The following is an 18,676-nucleotide window of genomic DNA, read 5'->3' on the forward strand; positions in this document are numbered from 1 at the left end:
GAAAGTCATGTACTCATTAATCACAAAATTTCTCTCCTGCTAGATAGTCATGTCTTACTTCAAGAGCATAAAATGTCTTTTTGTAGAGTAGAACACATGACTTGATATTTTTCTTAGAATAAAAAATTACAGGGCTGGGGTTGTGGATTAGTGGGAGAGTGCTTGCCTAGTGCATGTGAGGCACTTGGTTGGATCTTCAGCATCAAATTAAAAAATAAATAAATAAAATGAAGGCACATGTACATTTACAACTAAAAAAAGTTACAAACAAATAAAATAAAGATCCATGAACAATCAAAAAATTTTTAAAAAGGTTACAATGTCTTTTTATAGAGTAGAACACATGACTTCATTTTATTTAAGATAAAAATCACATATAAAATGTGCTCTGTCTTATTTAAATTCTGGTAGAAAAAGAGGAATCAAATATGTATTTATTATGTTTCAAACATTTAGACAGGAGAGGAGAAGAATGGGCAAGAAAAATTGTTCATCCTTGAATGACTTCATTTTCTTGGGAATTACTAGTAATGCTGACCTCAAAGTGGCCTTTTTCCTCATGTTTCTCGTGGTTTACCTCATTAATCTTCTGGCAAACCTTGGGATGATCTTCTTAATCAGAGTGGATCCCCAGCTTCACACTCCAATGTACTTTTTCCTCAGCCACCTCTCTTTCTGTGACCTCTGCTATTCCACAGCAGTTGGACCCAAGATGCTGGTTGACATATTCGCCAAGAATAAATCAATTTCTTTCCTGGGCTGTGCTCTGCAGTTCTTGACCTTCTGTAGCTTTGCAGATTCTGAGTGTCTGCTGCTGGCAGTGATGGCCTTTGATAGGTATAAGGCCATCAGCAACCCCCTGAACTATGCAGTAGAAATGTCCACTAAGGTGTGTTCACTGTTCATGGCTGGGGTTTACCTCACAAGCCTGGCAGATGCTTTGATACACACGACTTTAACATTCCGCTTATGTTTCTGTGGGTCTAATGAGATTAATCATTTCTTCTGTGATTTACCTCCACTTTTCCTCCTTTCTTGTTCTGACATACAAATCAATGAGCTGGTATTATTTGCTATTTTTGGATTCATAGAACTGAGTACCATTTCTGGAGTCCTGGTCTCTTATGGCTACATCATCTCATCAGTCTTAAAGATCCACTCTGCTGAGGGGAGACTCAAAGCTTTCTCCACCTGCACCTCCCACCTAACTGCAGTTGCAGTTTTCCAGGGCACTATACTCTTCATGTATTTCCGGCCAAGTTCTTCCTACTCTTTAGATCAAGATAAAATGAGCTCTCTTTTCTACACGCTGGTCATTCCCATGTTGAACCCCCTGATTTATAGCCTACGCAACAAGGATGTGAAAGAGGCCCTACAAAAACTTAAATGCAAAATGTGATTTTAAATAATTTAATTATCTATACATATGCATATTTATTTAAAATGATTGTTTTTGCAATTGTATTTCATGATATGCAAGAAACAAAATTGCATTATATAATTTAATTTAGTTAAATGTGTATTTGTATTAAGGTATGATTGTAAAAAAAGGTTGTAGATCTCCATGTGTGATGTTTCTTTATTTCTCTTGAATTAATGTTTCTGATCCTTTCATGTTTCAACATTTCATATGTCAAATGTTTCATTAAATTCATTTTTTTTCAAAATTTAGAAAATGTTTTTGCTAATTCACTTTTTGTACATTAAAACATTTTACATGCTGCTGCATATTCAGTAGTTTATTTACAAGTCACTCTTTTATTCTATGGAAGTAGCAGACATTAATTAACTGAGCACAGAAGAAATTCCCAATGACCTCAACACAGTATATAAAAATACAGTGAGATATAATCACATGGAAATATGTAAGACATTTTTCAGAGTGCAGGAAAATGTCTTCCTTCCATGGGTTTATGGGCTCTTAGATCTAAAAAGAATTGCATTAAGAATTGGAAGGTATTCTAGTTGAGGTTTTGACAATAGAGAAGTTTTGAGGTATGTGGGTTGATACCACTGAATCCAAACACACTGGAATGTAAAAAACAAGAAAAAGAGTTTTGATAAGTAACATTATATATGTGCATTGGAATTCACAATAATCAGATCCTCATCACCTCTGGGAAGTTTTCTTTGCTTTCTTCCTAATCTCTACACCAACCCCCTTTAACATAGAACCTCTTAAACCATATTGCCTTTTTTCTAAAGCAATATCTCCAGTACAAGAATGTAAGCATATTTTGGTCAAGTACTGAACTTCCAACCTGTTATCCAAATCACTAGTCTCACACTGGGGCACAGAGTGGGAAAACAAAGAAAAAAATAAAATACAAGAGAACAGCATTTTGAGTGTTTACCATATATTAAGGAAGCAAAATTAACCAAGGTTATGATGTGTGAAACATACACACAGGCTATTATTTTAAGAAAGTATATAAAATAGTTATGAATATTGAGGTAATAACTCTATTATAAAGACATGGATATTCATTTCCTCAGAAGAGCTCACATCTGTGTGTCTTTGATAGTTGACATTTCAATTCTCTGCTCTAGTTGTCTGAGGGTTCACATACCAAGTCATCTCTTTGAAGAAATATAGATGTGGCCACTATTTGAAGGATTAGAGAACACATAGGATATTTATAGTTATCCATTACAACTACTGAAACTAAAACCAATGTATATCTCAGGTTTTATAGCTGCTAGGGTGCGTCATCCCTGTCTTAAATATTTCAAAATGTTGGTAAAGCCCTTAAGTTCCTCTGTTTTCTAGGTCATAGGAGTACAGTCACAGTCAGGAGATGATATCATGAGAGAGTATCTACAAAGGATTTTTGCTTTATTAAAAAAACCTTATGTGTTTGCACCTATAAAATAATTTCTGAATTAACTCCTGATATTTTGAAATTGTGCATTCTGTATGTGGTTATATTTCTTTGTGCTTTCGCCCATGTGTTGTGACCCTAAATCCCCAAATGATATTACTATCACTCTCCAGCAGTGATGAGTACAGGGAACTCCACAATGTATTAGTGACCTCATCAAATAGACCTCGAGATCACCCTGAACCCTTCTGCCATGGAAGACAGTGAAAACAGAGCTATGTCTGAATTAAAAAAGAGGCTCTCCCCAAACACTGAATCTCACTTTGCCTAAATGTTAGACTTCTATCCTCTGGAGCTCTAAAAAATAATTTTTGTTGTTTCCAAGCCAACAATTCTATGGAATTTTGTTGTAACAGTTCAAATTGAACAATAAAATGGTGAAAGCATTGTTTGAAATATATTGAGGTTTAGGCAAAAGGATAAATGTGGTTCTCAATAACCTGTGGGTAAAATTTTTTCCATCCAACTAACTCATATCCCTCTCAGATGTTCACTTTTGTTAGTAATTCAAGCTTTATATTGGTCCTTATGTTAGATAAAGTGATTGTGAAATAAAACAAGAAAAATTAAAGCCTTATAAAAGGATGATAAAAAATCTCATAAACAGTTTTGTTTCTCTCTGAAATCTGTGAGGTTGAAATGTGTTAACTGAAATTATTATTACTGAAGTCATAACTGAAACAGAAGTTTGGGCAGATGGTCCCCACTGACTCTTCTGCTTCGGGATTCTAAAGAGCTGTGAAATGCAGCACCAAAGATGTGGATCTATTATAGACTGTCTAGCCCAATCCTCATCCTTCCCTTCTCCTCTTGATATCTCTAAAGTACCTCCTTCTTTCATGTTGTCAAATGACTGATGACAAATATTGTTGAAATAAACACAGTATTAGTTATTATGTTGACAGGATTAATAGTAGAGTTGTTTTTCTGCTCATTCTTAATGCTATAACAGTTAAATGTAATGATGTAAAAGAGATGGCATAGTGGTATGTACCTAAAACACAGTCTACTTTACTCTCTTTTTTACATAACAGAGACTTAATGTAGATTATTTGCAATGTCCTTTCTATATGCCACATTCTGTCTCTATAAATTATGATTCTATTATATGTTAACCCATTTCACTGTTTAAATACATTTGAAAAAAAATAACACTTAGTTTATTGTTGTACAGAAGAATCAAGAACTGCATAGCACAGTCGAAGAATGGAGTTGACCAGGTCTTGTCAATTGAGCCCACCAGCATCCTAACTCCTATGGTTGTTCAGCTGCAGTTATTAGGAGAGAAAATGGTGCTTTTTTTTGAAAGTTACAGTATTTTTTATTGTGTGTGTGAAGTTGGGAATCCAGACCAATTAAAATGACCACTACCAGGTTTGCAGTAAAATGAAGGAGATCAACACAAGAAATATGCTAAGTGGTTTTTTGATCCCTGGATGTTCAAATATTTCCTAGAAAGTGAATTCACTCAAGGAAAAATAATTTCGCCTTCATTCTTATTTATTTTCCTGAAATGCTAGAGTTATGTTCCAGAAATTTCTAGACAAAATTTTACCTCTTCTTGACATTTGCAAACTGAGAAGCTGGGAAGCCTAAAAGACAAGAAAGAAGAAGGGCTAGGGTCCCAATGTCCACATCAATTGTACTTCCACTTACTGGAAAACATCCAAATAGGCCTCACCTCTTAAAGGATCCAGCACCTCCCAACAGCACCATGGGCTGAAGACCAAGTCTTTGCAAATGGGTCTTGGAGGATGCTTACCCCAGTCACCACAAGCACCAATAACGTTGTATATCCACTAACATGACATGTCTATAAAATTCTGAACATGAGTAAGAAACCAGTTAATAGGGCAGTGTTTCAAAGTGTTCGACCTCCTGACACTCACACTACCTACTTGGCATCATCACTACTTCTCTGTCAGGTAAAAAAAAAATGATGAGATGAAGTGTGATCTTTCTGTACAACCAAACACAAACAATTCTGAACCCTATTTTTTTTTTTTACAAAAGATAAATTAACATATGTCTCTACCCAGATAAATGCATGAGAATATTTACAATAACATTAATGAGATAATAACTCAACTCCTATCAATAATACAGTAGGGTTAGGGTTAGGGTTAGGGTTATGTATATAAGTGATATATTTGTGTAAAGCAACACCTTACAATAATGAGAATGATGGCCATTGGCTCCTGCAGCTGTATAGTAAAAAGTTTTATGAATTTCACAGATAAAATGTCAGATAAAACTGTGAAAACAGTGCACACTGTAAGCATCCACTTAGGCATGATTCAAAAAAATATCAAATTAAAAATTTAATGAGAAATTTCAAGAATAATTATTCCCTGGATAGAATATCATATTGACTTAGGAGGGTGCTTTCAGAAGACTCTGAGGTTCTATTAGTGCTCTGTTAACTAATCTGGATAAGAAAGAAGAAGGGTTAGGGTCCCAATGTCCCCATAATTTATACTCTCACATTACTGAAACACTTCCAAATAGGCCTCACCTCACCATTACATCTTAATAGTCCATGACTATTTTTCAGACAATGCTCTCTGAAGGAAAGAGCTCACACACAGACTAATGCCAATGTGATATTATACAGATTTAAAGAGAACTATGGCCACCAAGGAAGTAGTTCAGAAACAAATGCTTTTTCAATTGGCTTATTTCTGATCGCTTATATTCTGTCATTTTCTTTCATCATTCAATAGAGCCATCTTCATTGACTTACAAATCCCTTTAAGTCTAATCATTCCGGTCTGGGGTTGTGGCTCAGAGAAAGAGTGCTCACCTAGCATGCGTGAGGCACTAGGTTTGATCCTAAGCATCACATAAAAATAAAATAAAGGTATTGTGTCCACCTACAATTAAAAAAAAGTCATATATATATATATATATATATATATATATATAATCATATATATATATATAATCATATATATATATATACATAATCATTCTATTATTAATAATTATCATGAGGCTGCATTACTCAGGTTTTTATTAAAGCATTGGAGAGGAGTTACACTACATTTTCTGATAAGGAGTCATGTTCAGGAAATCAAATTTAGGTCTTGCCTAAGTCAAGTGCAACTTGAAGAAAATTGTCATCCATCCCAGGATACTGAGAATGCATAACCTGATAGGAAAATTGATCTAAATGAAGAATAATTTCCATTCCTTCAAATATGCAACAGAAAAAAGAGGCATGGTAAACCTTTTGGGTAGCATAAATGTATCAGTGTCTTCAGATTAATGGGTGTATAAAATTACAGTTTATTAATTAGGGCTTGGATTCAACAATACCCCCTAAAGTAGTAGATTTAATGTATTTGTATCAGCACCATCACTCAAAGAATAACAATGAAATTTGAAAATAGATTGAAATGTATCACTAAGCAACCATAACCCTTTCCCCAAATTAATGGCATTTTAATGATTTTAGTTTTATTTAAAATATTGTACATCTTTGTGTGATCCATTACGGTAATTCAATTGTTGTATACAATTAATGTATATTAATCAAATAAGGGTAATAAGCATTTACATATGTTCAAAAATTAGAGATTATTAGGTAGTGGGAAGTTCATACATCTCTGCCCATTTTGAAATACAGCATAGGGAGAATTATCCAATAAATATTGTGCTAAAGAATCAAGATTGATTACTCTGTCAAACTATGTTTTGCTTAACATATAGACTAGGTTTCAGGATATTATTATTCCAGGCTACAAACAGGTAAGACTTGACAATGAAATTCCGTGCGGTATTTGTGTACATACATGGTCTTTTATTTATTAGCTCTTATATTAATTTTGTACATAGAAAATTATCATTTGTTTTAGTTAAAAAATAGAGTATTGCACTAAACGTGCTTTAAAATACATATAATTATATAAATATATACTGTATATAATTGTACATTAGAGTCAACATCATTAATCAACACATAAAAATCTGTTTATACTGGAACCATTGACACATTATAAAATATCACTCAGAACATGGCACAGGCACTAGGGCACCATTTTTTTTTAATGTTTTATGTGATTCTTAGAATTGAGTGATGTGGAAGGCCTCTGCAAGCCAAATGGCATTTTGTAAGATATCCACAATGGTATATATCCAGTTAAAATGAATAACACAAATAATACATCAATCTGGCAGCTTTTCTTACTATTTCCCTCTATACTTAATCTCTGGGAGAATCTATCCTAGGTATAGAGATGAGACTTGGATGACAATTCCATTGTCTGAGAAATCTGAATTTCTTCACAAAGACTCTGTAACTTTTCATGAAATCAAACAAGATATTTTTTTTCAGGGAGATATCTCTCTCTCTCTCTCTCTCTCTCTCTCTCTCTCTCACTGTAGTGAGAAACCTAATGAGAATAGGAGTCCAAGTATGATGTTTATGGAACTCCAGAAGTTTACTAACCACTCATGTATCTAACTTTTAGAATCTATATAATAAGGTTGATAAGAGGCAGAAAGACAAAATAGTATGTTAAATATTATATATAGAAATAAGTTGAATGGGCTGGGGCTGGGGCTCAGCGGTACAATGCTCACCATGCACATGTGCGTACCTGAGTTTGATACTCAGAACCACAAAAAAATAAATAAATAAAATGAAGGTATTGTTTCAAACTAAAACTAAAAAATAAATTAAAAAAAGGAAATAAAACTAGAAATAAGTTGAATAATGTGTGAAAGCAAATGGCATTTTGTAAGATATCCACAATGGTATATAATTAAATTAATGACTTTGGTACTCATAAATTCAGGGCTGAATGAAAAGATACTCAAAGAACACATTTACAGAAAGGACAATAGAGACACTTTTATGGTGGGAAGAATGTAATGCAAGATTAAGGTCTTTGTATCAACAAAGGAGTTAAAAAAGGAGTTAAGGATGATTGGCAAGACTGAAGGAGGGAGCACACTCATTGTTGCTATTCAAGAAAAATGAGTCTGCACAGTAAATTATACTTCCAGTAAGCACTATAATTAATAGTATGCAAAAGTTATTTTTGAAAAAAAATTAAATCATGGGGTTTTCTTTGAAAACATCATACCAATATGCATTATTTTAAAAAAATATCACTCAGAATATGGCACAGATCCTGGGGTTTTCTTAATGTTGTATGTGATTCTAGAATTGTGTGATGTGGAAGACTTATGCAAACCAAAGTTAATAATATGCAAGTATTCAGTTAAAATGAATAACACAGATTATACATCAATCTGGCAGCTTTTCCTACTGCTCCTGTCTGTGCTGAATTTCTGGGAGAATCTATCCATGGTGTAGAGATGAGACTTGGATTACAATTTCCATCATCTTACAATTTCCAAAGTCTTAGAAATCTGAATCTCTGCACAGACTCTATAACTTTTCATGAAACCAACCAAGATAAAATTTTTTTCAAGGGTATATCTGTTGTTTTTTTTTCTATACACTGTAGTAAGTTACCTAATAAGAATAGATGTTTTGGAATCCAAATATGATTTTATGGGACTCCAGAAGTGTACTGATTTACTCGAGTATCTCACTTTTAGAATCTGTATAACGAGATTGTTAAGAGGCAGAAAGACAAAATAGTATGTGAAATACTATATATGAAAATAAGTTGAATAGTGTGTGCAAACAAATGGCATTTTGCAAGAAATTCAGAATGGCCTATATTTAAATTATAACTTTTGGGTTCATAAAATAAGTGCTGAATGAATTTTCTTAAAGAACACATTTACAGAAAGGAGAATAGAAATACTTATGGTGGGAAAAATATAATGCAAGATTGAGATCTTTGTACCTACAAAGGAGTCAAATAAACTCAAAGACAAGGATGATTTATCTCCCAACAGTCATTAGGTAAAAATAAAATGTGATCTACTTGTCACTCAGGCACCAGAGATAAGGACAGACAGACTTTTTCATCTTGAGTAAGTCTCTGAGTGGCTATGCTTAAAAGTAATATAAAAAATATGATTTGACTTACTAATGAGAAATTAATTTTGAAAGTAAATGGTATTATACATTCTTACTCAAGTAAGAAAGAGGGAGAACATCCATTGGTGGCACACAGGAAAAAATGAGTGTGCACAAAAAATTATACTTCCAGTATCTAATATAAATAATAGTAATCAAAAGTTATTTTTGAAAACAAAATATTAAATCATGGAGTTTTCTTTGAAAACATCATGCCAATATGTATTATTAAGAAAATAATAATTCATTTTACAAGTGAACTAATTTATCAGAAATAAATCTTGAAATATATTCACTGCTGGTTGTTGAATATATATAGTGTAACATTAAAGTATTTTAAAACACATACATTTAGCTATTCATTACTCTGTGCTAATGACTGTGCTAATGTAGAGGCACTCACATAAGATGAGATACACAAACATTTGAAAGAGGACCCGCGTGTAGTAAGAGACTGTGAGTTGAAATGAGGGCAGTTGGAGTGGAGGTGTGCAGGATCATACCATGATTAATGAAAGAAGTAGCCTGTAGACTACCAGTTGTCTAAAATATAGTGCAAGAGGCTATCTCAGAAATGAAGAAGCAGGACCTGGAACCCTCCAAAAAAGGAATAAATTTTTCTGTTTCTGTAGATGTCTGATTTCATCAGATAGCTGGTACGGTCGTGAGAGCCACGAAGCGGACTTTTAAATAAGTCTGGGTCCATTTCTGACATTGATTAATTTGTGTAGGGTCATGAGAGACATGAAACAAGAATGTTAAATAAGTCCTGATCCATTTATGACACTGATTAATTTGTGACAAGGGCAAAGAAATAAAAGTTCAATCTCTGCTGAATGTGTTTCAGTATTCTCAGGGAAAATACTCAGAAAAATATCTAATTAATCATGTCTGAATAACACAAAGAAGTGACGGAAGTGGCTTAGGAGATTTAACTCCCAATGGTCACTAGGTGAAAATAAGATGTGATCTACTTTTAATTCAGGCACCAGAGATAAGGACAGACAGACTTTCTCATCTTGGGTAAGTCTCTGAGTGGGTTTGCTTAAAAGTAACGGAAAAATATGACTTGACTTACTAATGAGAAATTAAGTCTTGATAGATGTGTAAGTAACTGGTTTCACACCTTCTTACTCAAGTAAATAAACCCCTCTGTGTAATGACCAATGATGTTTTCCTGATAGACCTGTGGAAGTTTAACTGACTTCATTTGTCATTTGAATAAGGACTGTAGCACTGTTACTTGCTCATATTTTAGAAATCCACTCCTTTACAAAATCCTTCTCCAAGGGATGTGGTACATGCAAATTTAAGTTTATTCTACTTTTATTCTAATATAATAAAAGCAATACATTGCAAATGCCAGTATATGCCAATTGCCCATCTACTATTTTATTTAAGTCTAAAGTAATATAGTTAGAAATTATATATAAATTTGAAAGCAAAGTTAATCAGTTCTTATGTTAGACAATTAGCTTCTTTTTAAAAATATAATAATGTTTCTTATCAGTGACACTTGTGTTTGTGTAGGCTATTTTCTGAAGGAAAAGAAAATAATGTAATAAATAATAATAATGATAATAATAATAATAATAATAAAAGTAATAAAGGAAATTAAGAAATGCCTCATAATAATATTTTTCATGTATGCATAGAAAGCAGTCCCTAATCTATCATTTTCTTATTGATATCTATAACAGATTATTTCAAAAACCAAGAAGAATGGACAGTGGAAATTGCTCAATATTAAGTCATTTTTTTCTCTTGGGAATCATTGGTAACCCTCAGATGAAAGTGATTCTATTCCCTGTATTTCTAGTTGTTTATCTCATCATTCTCCTTGCAAATCTCGGAATGATCTTCTTAATCAGAGTGGATCCCCAGCTTCACACTCCAATGTACCTTTTTCCTCAGCCACCTCTCTTTCTGTGACCTCTGCTATTCCACAGCAGTTGGACCCAAGATGCTGGTCGACATATTCACCAAGAACAAATCAATTTCTTTTCTGGGCTGTGCTCTGCAGTTCCTGATCTTCTGTAGCTTTGTAGATTCTGAGTGTCTGCTGCTGGCAGTGATGGCCTTTGATAGGTACAAGGCCATCGGCAACCCCTTGCGGTATGCAGTAGACATGTCCACTAAGGTGTGTTCACTGCTCATGGCTGGGGTTTACCTTATAGGTCTGCTTGATGCTTTGATACATACGACATTAACATTTCGCTTATGTTTCTGTGGGTCTAAGGAGATTAATCACTTCTTCTGTGACATCCCTCCTCTCCTGTTACTGTCTTGCTCTGACACACAGGTCAATGAGTTAGTGATATTCATCTTTTTTGGTTTCATTGAACTGAGTACCATTTGTGGAGTCCTTGTCTCTTATTGTTACATCATCTCATCTGTCTTAAAAATCTGCTCTGCTGAGGGGAGGCTCAAAGCTTTCTCCACCTGTGCCTCCCACTTAACTGTAGTTGTAATTTTCCAGGGCACTATACTCTTCATGTATTTCCGACCAAGTTCTGCCTACTCTCTGGATCAAGATAAAATGAGCTCACTGTTCTACACCCTTGTGATTCCCATGTTGAATCCTCTGATTTATAGCCTGCGGAACAAAGATGTGAAAGTGAGCATAAAAAAGCTGAAAAATAAAATTTTATTTCAATAAATATCCTATAAATACATATTATACAGAATTTCAAAATGGTGTTGTTTTGTTTAAAACCTATAATATGAGAAATCTCAGTAATGCATGGTCACATACTAGTAGTTTCTAGTTTATTAAACATCCTATACTTCATTATGTGGCATTTATTTATTTATCTATCTATCTTTCTATCTATGTATCTATTTATGTGGTGCTGGGGACCCAACCCAATGCCTCATTAATGCTAGGCAAGCATTCTACCACTAAGCCATAACCCAGGCTCTGTGGCCTCAATTTAAATATGATATTCTTTAGTTTTAGAAAACTTTTCAGTATGTATATATTGTACTAAAATATCATTTTTTTGGTTTACATTGATGCATTTAATTATTCTAAGATTTATTGGGTTTTCAGTATGTGCCTTTTGCATTATTGTGTGCATTGATTCTCATGACAAAAAAATTCAATGCAAATGAGCTATACATCCTATTGGAAACCAGAAAGAGTAACCAATTTAACTTACAAGTAATTCACATTTAACTATAGCACACCATGAAGTCACAAGGCCAGGTGATCTAAAAGGAAATATTTCAATGTAGACTTCAATGAAGAAATGATTCCTTGTATTAGAGATGTTTAGCTTCAGATCTAAGCAATGATTAGAGATACAGTGGAGATATGGTGGGGAGAAAAAAGGATTGCAGATGGAAATGAGAATTATAGTCAGAGGCGGGCAGGAAAACTACTCTAATAAAATAAAGTACAAAATATAAGGAATATGGAGCAAAGTGCCTTTGATTTGCATTCCTCTAATGATTAATCAGAGTTGAATTTTTTTAAATACTCAATAATTATCTGTATGCCTTCTTTAAAGATATGTCTATTCAATCTTCTCTAGAATGTTTTATTCAAGGTCTTTTTTTGTTTGTTCGCTCGCTTATTTATTTGTTTTATGCTGAGTTGTTCAAGTACAAAAGAAGAACTAAATTTGGTGTCCTACTGAACAGTAGGGTTACTATAGTCAGTGATAATGTATTATATATTTCAAAATATGTAGAAGAAAAGACTGTGAATAGGGTACAATAAAGAAATCATGAGGCTTGGTACAGTGTGACATAAAGTTTATATAAAAATGAAATATTGAAAACACATAATATAATAATTGCAATGTATATATGACTCTTTTCAATTGATGCAATTTTTAATTTTGTAAAAATCGTATAAGTATAAAGAAAATATGTTATTTCTAAGTAGCTACAAGTTAGGCTGCCATTATTATAATAAAGCAAAAGTGGGATGCAGTGAGAGCAATATTCTGTATCTCAGAGCCAAGATTTATTTCATTATGTTAAGTATATTGAGAAAAATTCCCACAATCCCAGACCACAATATAAGATTTATAAAAGTCTAAGTGTCAGTGCTTTTTTTCAGTCTTACATTTATGACTGATAAAATAGGGCATACTTCATACCAGTTAAATCTCCTCTCTTTTCCAGTTGCCCAAGAAAACAACATTTAGGAACAGTCTATGCATTTGAGAGCAAAGAGCTTTTGACATGATTTGGGATTACAAAGATTATAGTCTGAATAATTAAAAAAAACATTCTATATACTACTGATTATAAATTTTAAAACCAACTTCACAAAAGACAATTATCTGTCAATGAAAGAAAAGATATCACTAGAGTTATGTGTTTTCAATATTTCATTTTTATATAAACTTTATGTCACACTGTACCATAAATTTATTGATTTCCTATCAACAATAAAATGACATGAAAAAAATTGTAAATGAAGGACATTAATAAAGTCCACCTTGAACTAAAATTCTCAACTCTGAGCTTTTCTTCCTTTTTTTTCCCCTTTTCAATTTTAGTTAAATGGTTACTTTAGTGATTAACAAGGAATACTCTCCTAAAAGCATCATTTATCCCATTTCTCTGATTTTTAAATCTTGAATTTCAGTGAAAGACTGTTAGCATCCTTTGCTGAAGGACAGCATGACTTATGCTTTTCATTCTTTCCAAGCATTGTGACTGAGACACAGAATGAAAAAAATTAATAAAGATCAATCAATTGAGTAACATTTGAGTGTTCATTAGATATAAAATTTTAGTGAATTGAGGATATGCAATGTACTTTGAGTAAATATTTTATAGCTTTTAAAAATAAATAAAATGGTTGTATATTCTAAGTTAGTGAATAAACACAAGTGTGTAAATGAAGTAGAAAGCATTCATCTAAGTACTTAATTGATGCTCAGTACTACATGTGGCTCTGCTCAAGTGTACGATGTCCAAACATCAGGAGAATCTTAGTGAGAACATGCAAACATGACCATGAGTTAGAAGGATTGTACAACTCTATGAAATTCTGAATTATCCACTAACATTTTAAAACTTAAAGACTTAAAAGGTTGTAGCTTTTCTAGCTGTCATTATAAAATATCCCAGGTGAGAACTCTCAAAATATAAGTAAAGCACAGGAGAGATGTAAGCTTTTCAAAGTGGCATTAGTGGGACCCTATGAGAGTTTTTATCAAAGTGTAGTGAAGGAAAACAGCACATGTGACAGAATGGGGACAATGTTCCTTTTCAGAAACAGGCTTAAAGGTTTCTGCTTGTGCCCCATAATCTCAATTTACCCATACACTTTTGTTCATATTTCTTTTGAGCAGCACCAGGGGCTAATAGTTTCATTAATTCTGCTTCAGCTGGGCAAGGGTGATACAGATTGTATGTTTTTATTTTAAAGAGAGAGAGAGAATATTTTACTATTTATTTTTTAGTTTTCGTTGGACACAACATATTTATTTTATTTTTTATGTGGTGCTGAGGATTGAACCCAGCGCCCCGTGCATGCCAGGTGAGCATGCTACCGCTTGAGCCACATCCCCAGCCCCAGATTGTATTTTATAATGTAAAATATGCACATATTCTATTTCTTCTATAGGATTAAATAATTTGCAGTTTTCATTCTAACAGATATTATTCAGTGACTTCAGATTTCAGTTCAACATTTACTAAAGATGCTCATGTATTCAGAGGGGACAACACAGAACCAGAAATGAAATTACATGTTGCATGATTTCAAAGCCTGAGAGAAATAGCTTTAGGTTTAAGTCCCAAATGCTGCCTGTTATAATACAATGGTATCTGCTCAGTGCTCAGTTACCAATAAATGGCTCCTCTCAGGAAAGATCTTGAGTTTCCAAATTTAAAACTGTAAGGTTAAAAAAAAATTGACGTAGGGCTGGAGATACAGCTCAGTTGGTAGAGTGCTTGCCCCACATACACCAGGCCTTGGGTTCAGTCCTAGCAGCACAAATTTAAAAAATACTACTAATAAAAAAAATTTAAAATAAAAAATTACCTCTTTTGAAAAACATGGGAGTTTTATAAGTGAACCAAGTTATGCCTTCTAGAGTAGTTCTGTAAATTCTGAAGTCTAACCATCAAAAATAATGTATTCTTCTCAGAACAAAAATCTTTGAATGAATTTAATAGTATTCAAAAATAACATAATTTTATTTATATCTTGGATGATAAGAACGACTGTACTTATTTTATCATAGAGTAGGTATGTACAGTAATATAATTTTTTAAATTAATTGATCATAGAAATACCACAGTAATAAGAAAGCATACAAATAAAAATATACAGATATCCATTCTCCACTGTTCACATATCTGAGTACAATTAAGAATCATACACACACGCACAAAAATTACATATTTGTAAATACACTTAAGGAAATAAAATGTTAAACAATGACACCAAGAAAAGACCACCGGACTCCAGTTTAAATCAAATCAAAGCAAGCTTGTAATTTCGACCGTCTTCAGGCTGTCTCTCCTGAAACCCATGGGAATAGAAGACAGCCCCACAGCTCTCTAGGAGCACAGCTTTATAGCACAGAAAGTTGCAAAAAAGAGGGGATGTCTTGAGAACTTACAGATAACAGGATTTTGACAAACATAACACAAGGCAGGTAGTAGGTTAATAATGGTCCAGCACTTAGGGAGTAAATTTAGATCCCAACATCAGAGTTTATGAGGCACCACTAGAGTTTCAGAGAGAGTTGTTATCTGGCCAGGAAAAGTCAGAATTTATGAGGTGCCACTAAAATTTCAGTAAGGGTTGTTATCTAGTCATGGAATGCTAGGCATGGGTGAGTTCAAGCCAAGGTCAGGCATTCCAAACAAGTTTAGAAATCACAGTAATTTATAGTAAAGCCAAAATTCACTTTTGATGCCTTTGTGAGGAGACGGTTCCTAATCTTAAGAGGGAATTAGGCTGGGTTTATCAAAAACCCATATATGTTTGAACTATTAACTGGTCTTCATCCTGTTTTCACTTCCTAAATAAATATGTCCTTCTAAATACCTGATATCATGCAAGTTTATGTGCTTTTTATGTGGGTTCCATAATTTCTGTTTGAGCATTATTTGTTCAGTGATCAGGAAAATTCCCCTTTGCCTCCAGACTATACTTATAAATAGGCAGTGAGCCTTATGTCAACCTAATACAGTTCTTGGAAAGAAAAGAAAAGGATACTTATAATGTGTCTCATCAAATAGTACAGACCACATAGACCAAGCATAGTACTCATTGTCTAGACTCACACAGTGGTCTTTAAAACCAATCACTAGTATTGATCTTGAAAAATTGCACCATACACATGTACTTTTATTTATCAAAGCTTTTAAACTTAGTTCTTACATCCCAACCTGCTTGAATTTTCCAGTTTTATAGACCCACGTTTATAGTTTTCCATGGCATTATAGGTCACTTTAAGGTCAGGAATTCTCAAGATCAATTAAAGAATGAACAATTTTTCCTGTTCATTCTTCTCTAGAAGATTAGTGAGGTAAGTCAGGAGAAACATGATGAAAAGGGTCACTTTAGGTCAGTATTACTAGTAATTCCCAAGAAAATGAATTCATTGAAGAATGAACAATTTCCCCTATTCATTCTTCTCCTCTCTTCTCCAAATATTCAAAGCATAGTAAATACATATTTAATCCTTTTTTCTATTAGAATATTAATAGGACAGAACACATTTTATATTTTTTTAATGCTAAGAAAAATATCTAGTCTTATATTCTACTGTACAAAAGGACATGTACCATATACTTTTGACAGTAAGACAAGGCCTTTGATGGGTACAAGGCCATCAGCAACCCCTTGCGCTATGCAGTAGACATGTCCACTAAGGTGTGTTTACTGCTTATGGCTAGGATTTACCTCATGGGCCTGGCAGATGTTTTGATACACATGACATTAATATTCTGCTTATGTTTCTGTGGGTCTAAGAGATTAATCATTTCTTCTGTGATTTCCCTTCACTTTTACTCCTTTCCTGTTCTGACATGCAAATCAATGAGCTGGTACTATTTGTCTTTTGGGGATTCATTGAACTGAGTACCATTTCTGAAGTCCTTGTCTCTTATGACTACATCATCTCATCATTCTTGGAAGATTTGCTCTGCTGAGGGAGGCTCAAAGCTTTGTCCAATTGTGACTCCCACTTAACTGCAGTTGCAGTTTTCCAAGGCACTATACTTTTTATGTATTTCTGGAGACGTTCTTTATAGTCTTTAGATCAACATAAAATGGAGGTCACTCAACTACACCCTTTTCTTTCCCATTTTGAACCCCCTGATTTATAGCATATGCAACCAGAATGTGAAAGAGGCCCTGCAAAAACTTAAAAGCAAGAGTAGTTTTAAATAATTTTACTATCTATAAAAATACATATTTATTTAAAGTGATTGTTTTTGCAAAATTGTATCTCATGATATGCAAGATACAAAATTGTATTATATAACTTATTTAGTAAAATGAGCATTTATTTGTATTAAGGTATGATTATAGGAAATTTTTTAAAATCTCTATGTGTCATGTTTTATTATTTTTCTTGAATTAATAAACGGTGCTCTGTCTTTGTGGACAATGTTTCTGAGCCTTTCAAATTCCAATATTTCAAATGCTCAACTTTTTGCACAAATTTAATTTTATCAAAACTTAAAACAAATGTTTTTGCTAACTGACCCTTTGCACATTAAAGGATTTTGCATGCTGTAGCATATTCAGTAGTTGATATACAAAGTGACTCTTATATTCTATGGAAATAGTAGACATTAATTAACTGAGCACAGAAAAAAAAATCCCAATGAACTTGATATGATATATAAATATACAGTGAGATATAATCCACAGGGAAATATTTAAATTCAGAGTGCAGGGAAATGTCTTCCTTCCATGGGTTTATGGAGTCTCGGATCTATAAAGAAGTGTACTGGGGTGTGGAAGGAATTCTAGTGGAGTGTTTGACAACAGAGAAATTTTGAGGTACATGGGTCTATGAAACTGGAAAATTCAAACAGATTGGGATGTAAGAAATAAATTTAAAAGCCTTGATAAATAAAAATACATGTGTATGCAGCCATTGTCAACAATCAGGTCCCCATATGTCCCTCTAGGAAGTTTGTCTTTACTTTCTTTCTAATCTCTGCCCTGGTTAAATTCTTCTCCTTCGTCTTCTTTTTTTTTATGATTGAATTTCTTAAGCTGTGTTGTCCTGTATATAAAGCAATCTCTCCAATACAAGAATGTAAGCATATTTTGATCAAGTAGTGAACTTCTACCTGTTATCCAAAGCATAGCCTTATACCTTGGGCACAAAGTGAGAAAACAAAGAAAAAATAAAGTGAAAGAGCTTCCAATGACTCCTGCAAGGTAGGCGGGCCTGCGACCCACCTGCAGAAGAGGAGCAGCGGCCTGCTGAGAGGCAGAGCCGCCCCCTCCCCCCGCGCCGGCAAAGTAGAGGGAACTGTGACCACGCACAGAGCAGGCCCAGCGGCCTGCTGAGGGGCAGAGCCGCCCCACACCCCCCGCGCCTGCCAGGTAGGTGGAACTGTGACCACTGACAGAAAAGGCCCAGTGGCCCGCGGCGGGACAGAGCTTCCAATCACTCCTACAAGGTAGGCGGGCCTGCAACCCACCGGCAGAAGAGGAGCAGCGGCCTGCTGAGAGGCAGAGCCGCCCCCTCCCCCTGCACCGGCAAGGTAGAGGGAACTGTGACCACGCACAGAGCAGGCCCAGCGGCCTGCTGAGGGGCAGAGCCGCCCCCCACCTCCCGAGCCTCCCAGG

At 34.2% G+C, this 18,676-nt stretch overlaps 1 protein-coding gene and 2 pseudogenes across 1 annotated transcript; all 3 read left to right on the forward strand.

Moving 5' to 3' along the window:
- The first annotated feature begins 469 nt into the window (after positions 1 to 469).
- Positions 470 to 1,399, forward strand: LOC124106334 (olfactory receptor 5W2-like). Its single transcript, XM_046463941.1, has one exon. The coding sequence runs from the start codon at positions 473 to 475 to the stop codon at positions 1,397 to 1,399; it is 927 nt and encodes a 308-aa protein (XP_046319897.1). The 5' UTR covers positions 470 to 472.
- Positions 1,400 to 10,605: 9,206 nt separating this feature from the next.
- On the forward strand, positions 10,606 to 11,542 carry LOC124106331 (olfactory receptor 5W2-like; annotated as a pseudogene).
- Positions 11,543 to 15,688: 4,146 nt separating this feature from the next.
- LOC124106324 (olfactory receptor 5W2-like) lies at positions 15,689 to 17,257 on the forward strand (annotated as a pseudogene).
- Positions 17,258 to 18,676: the final 1,419 nt, after the last annotated feature.

The sequence above is a fragment of the Marmota monax genome, unplaced genomic scaffold (genome assembly GCF_021218885.2).
Source record: "Marmota monax isolate L192 unplaced genomic scaffold, Marmota_monax_Labrador192_F-V1.1 WCK01_AAM20220418_F8-fsc00503, whole genome shotgun sequence".
Taxonomy (NCBI): Eukaryota; Metazoa; Chordata; class Mammalia; order Rodentia; family Sciuridae; genus Marmota; species Marmota monax.

Excerpts from the sequence above, each read along its gene's own strand:
- LOC124106334 (XM_046463941.1), top strand. The coding sequence starts at position 473 with ATGGGCAAGAAAAATTGTTCATCCTTGAATGACTTCATTTTCTTGGGA.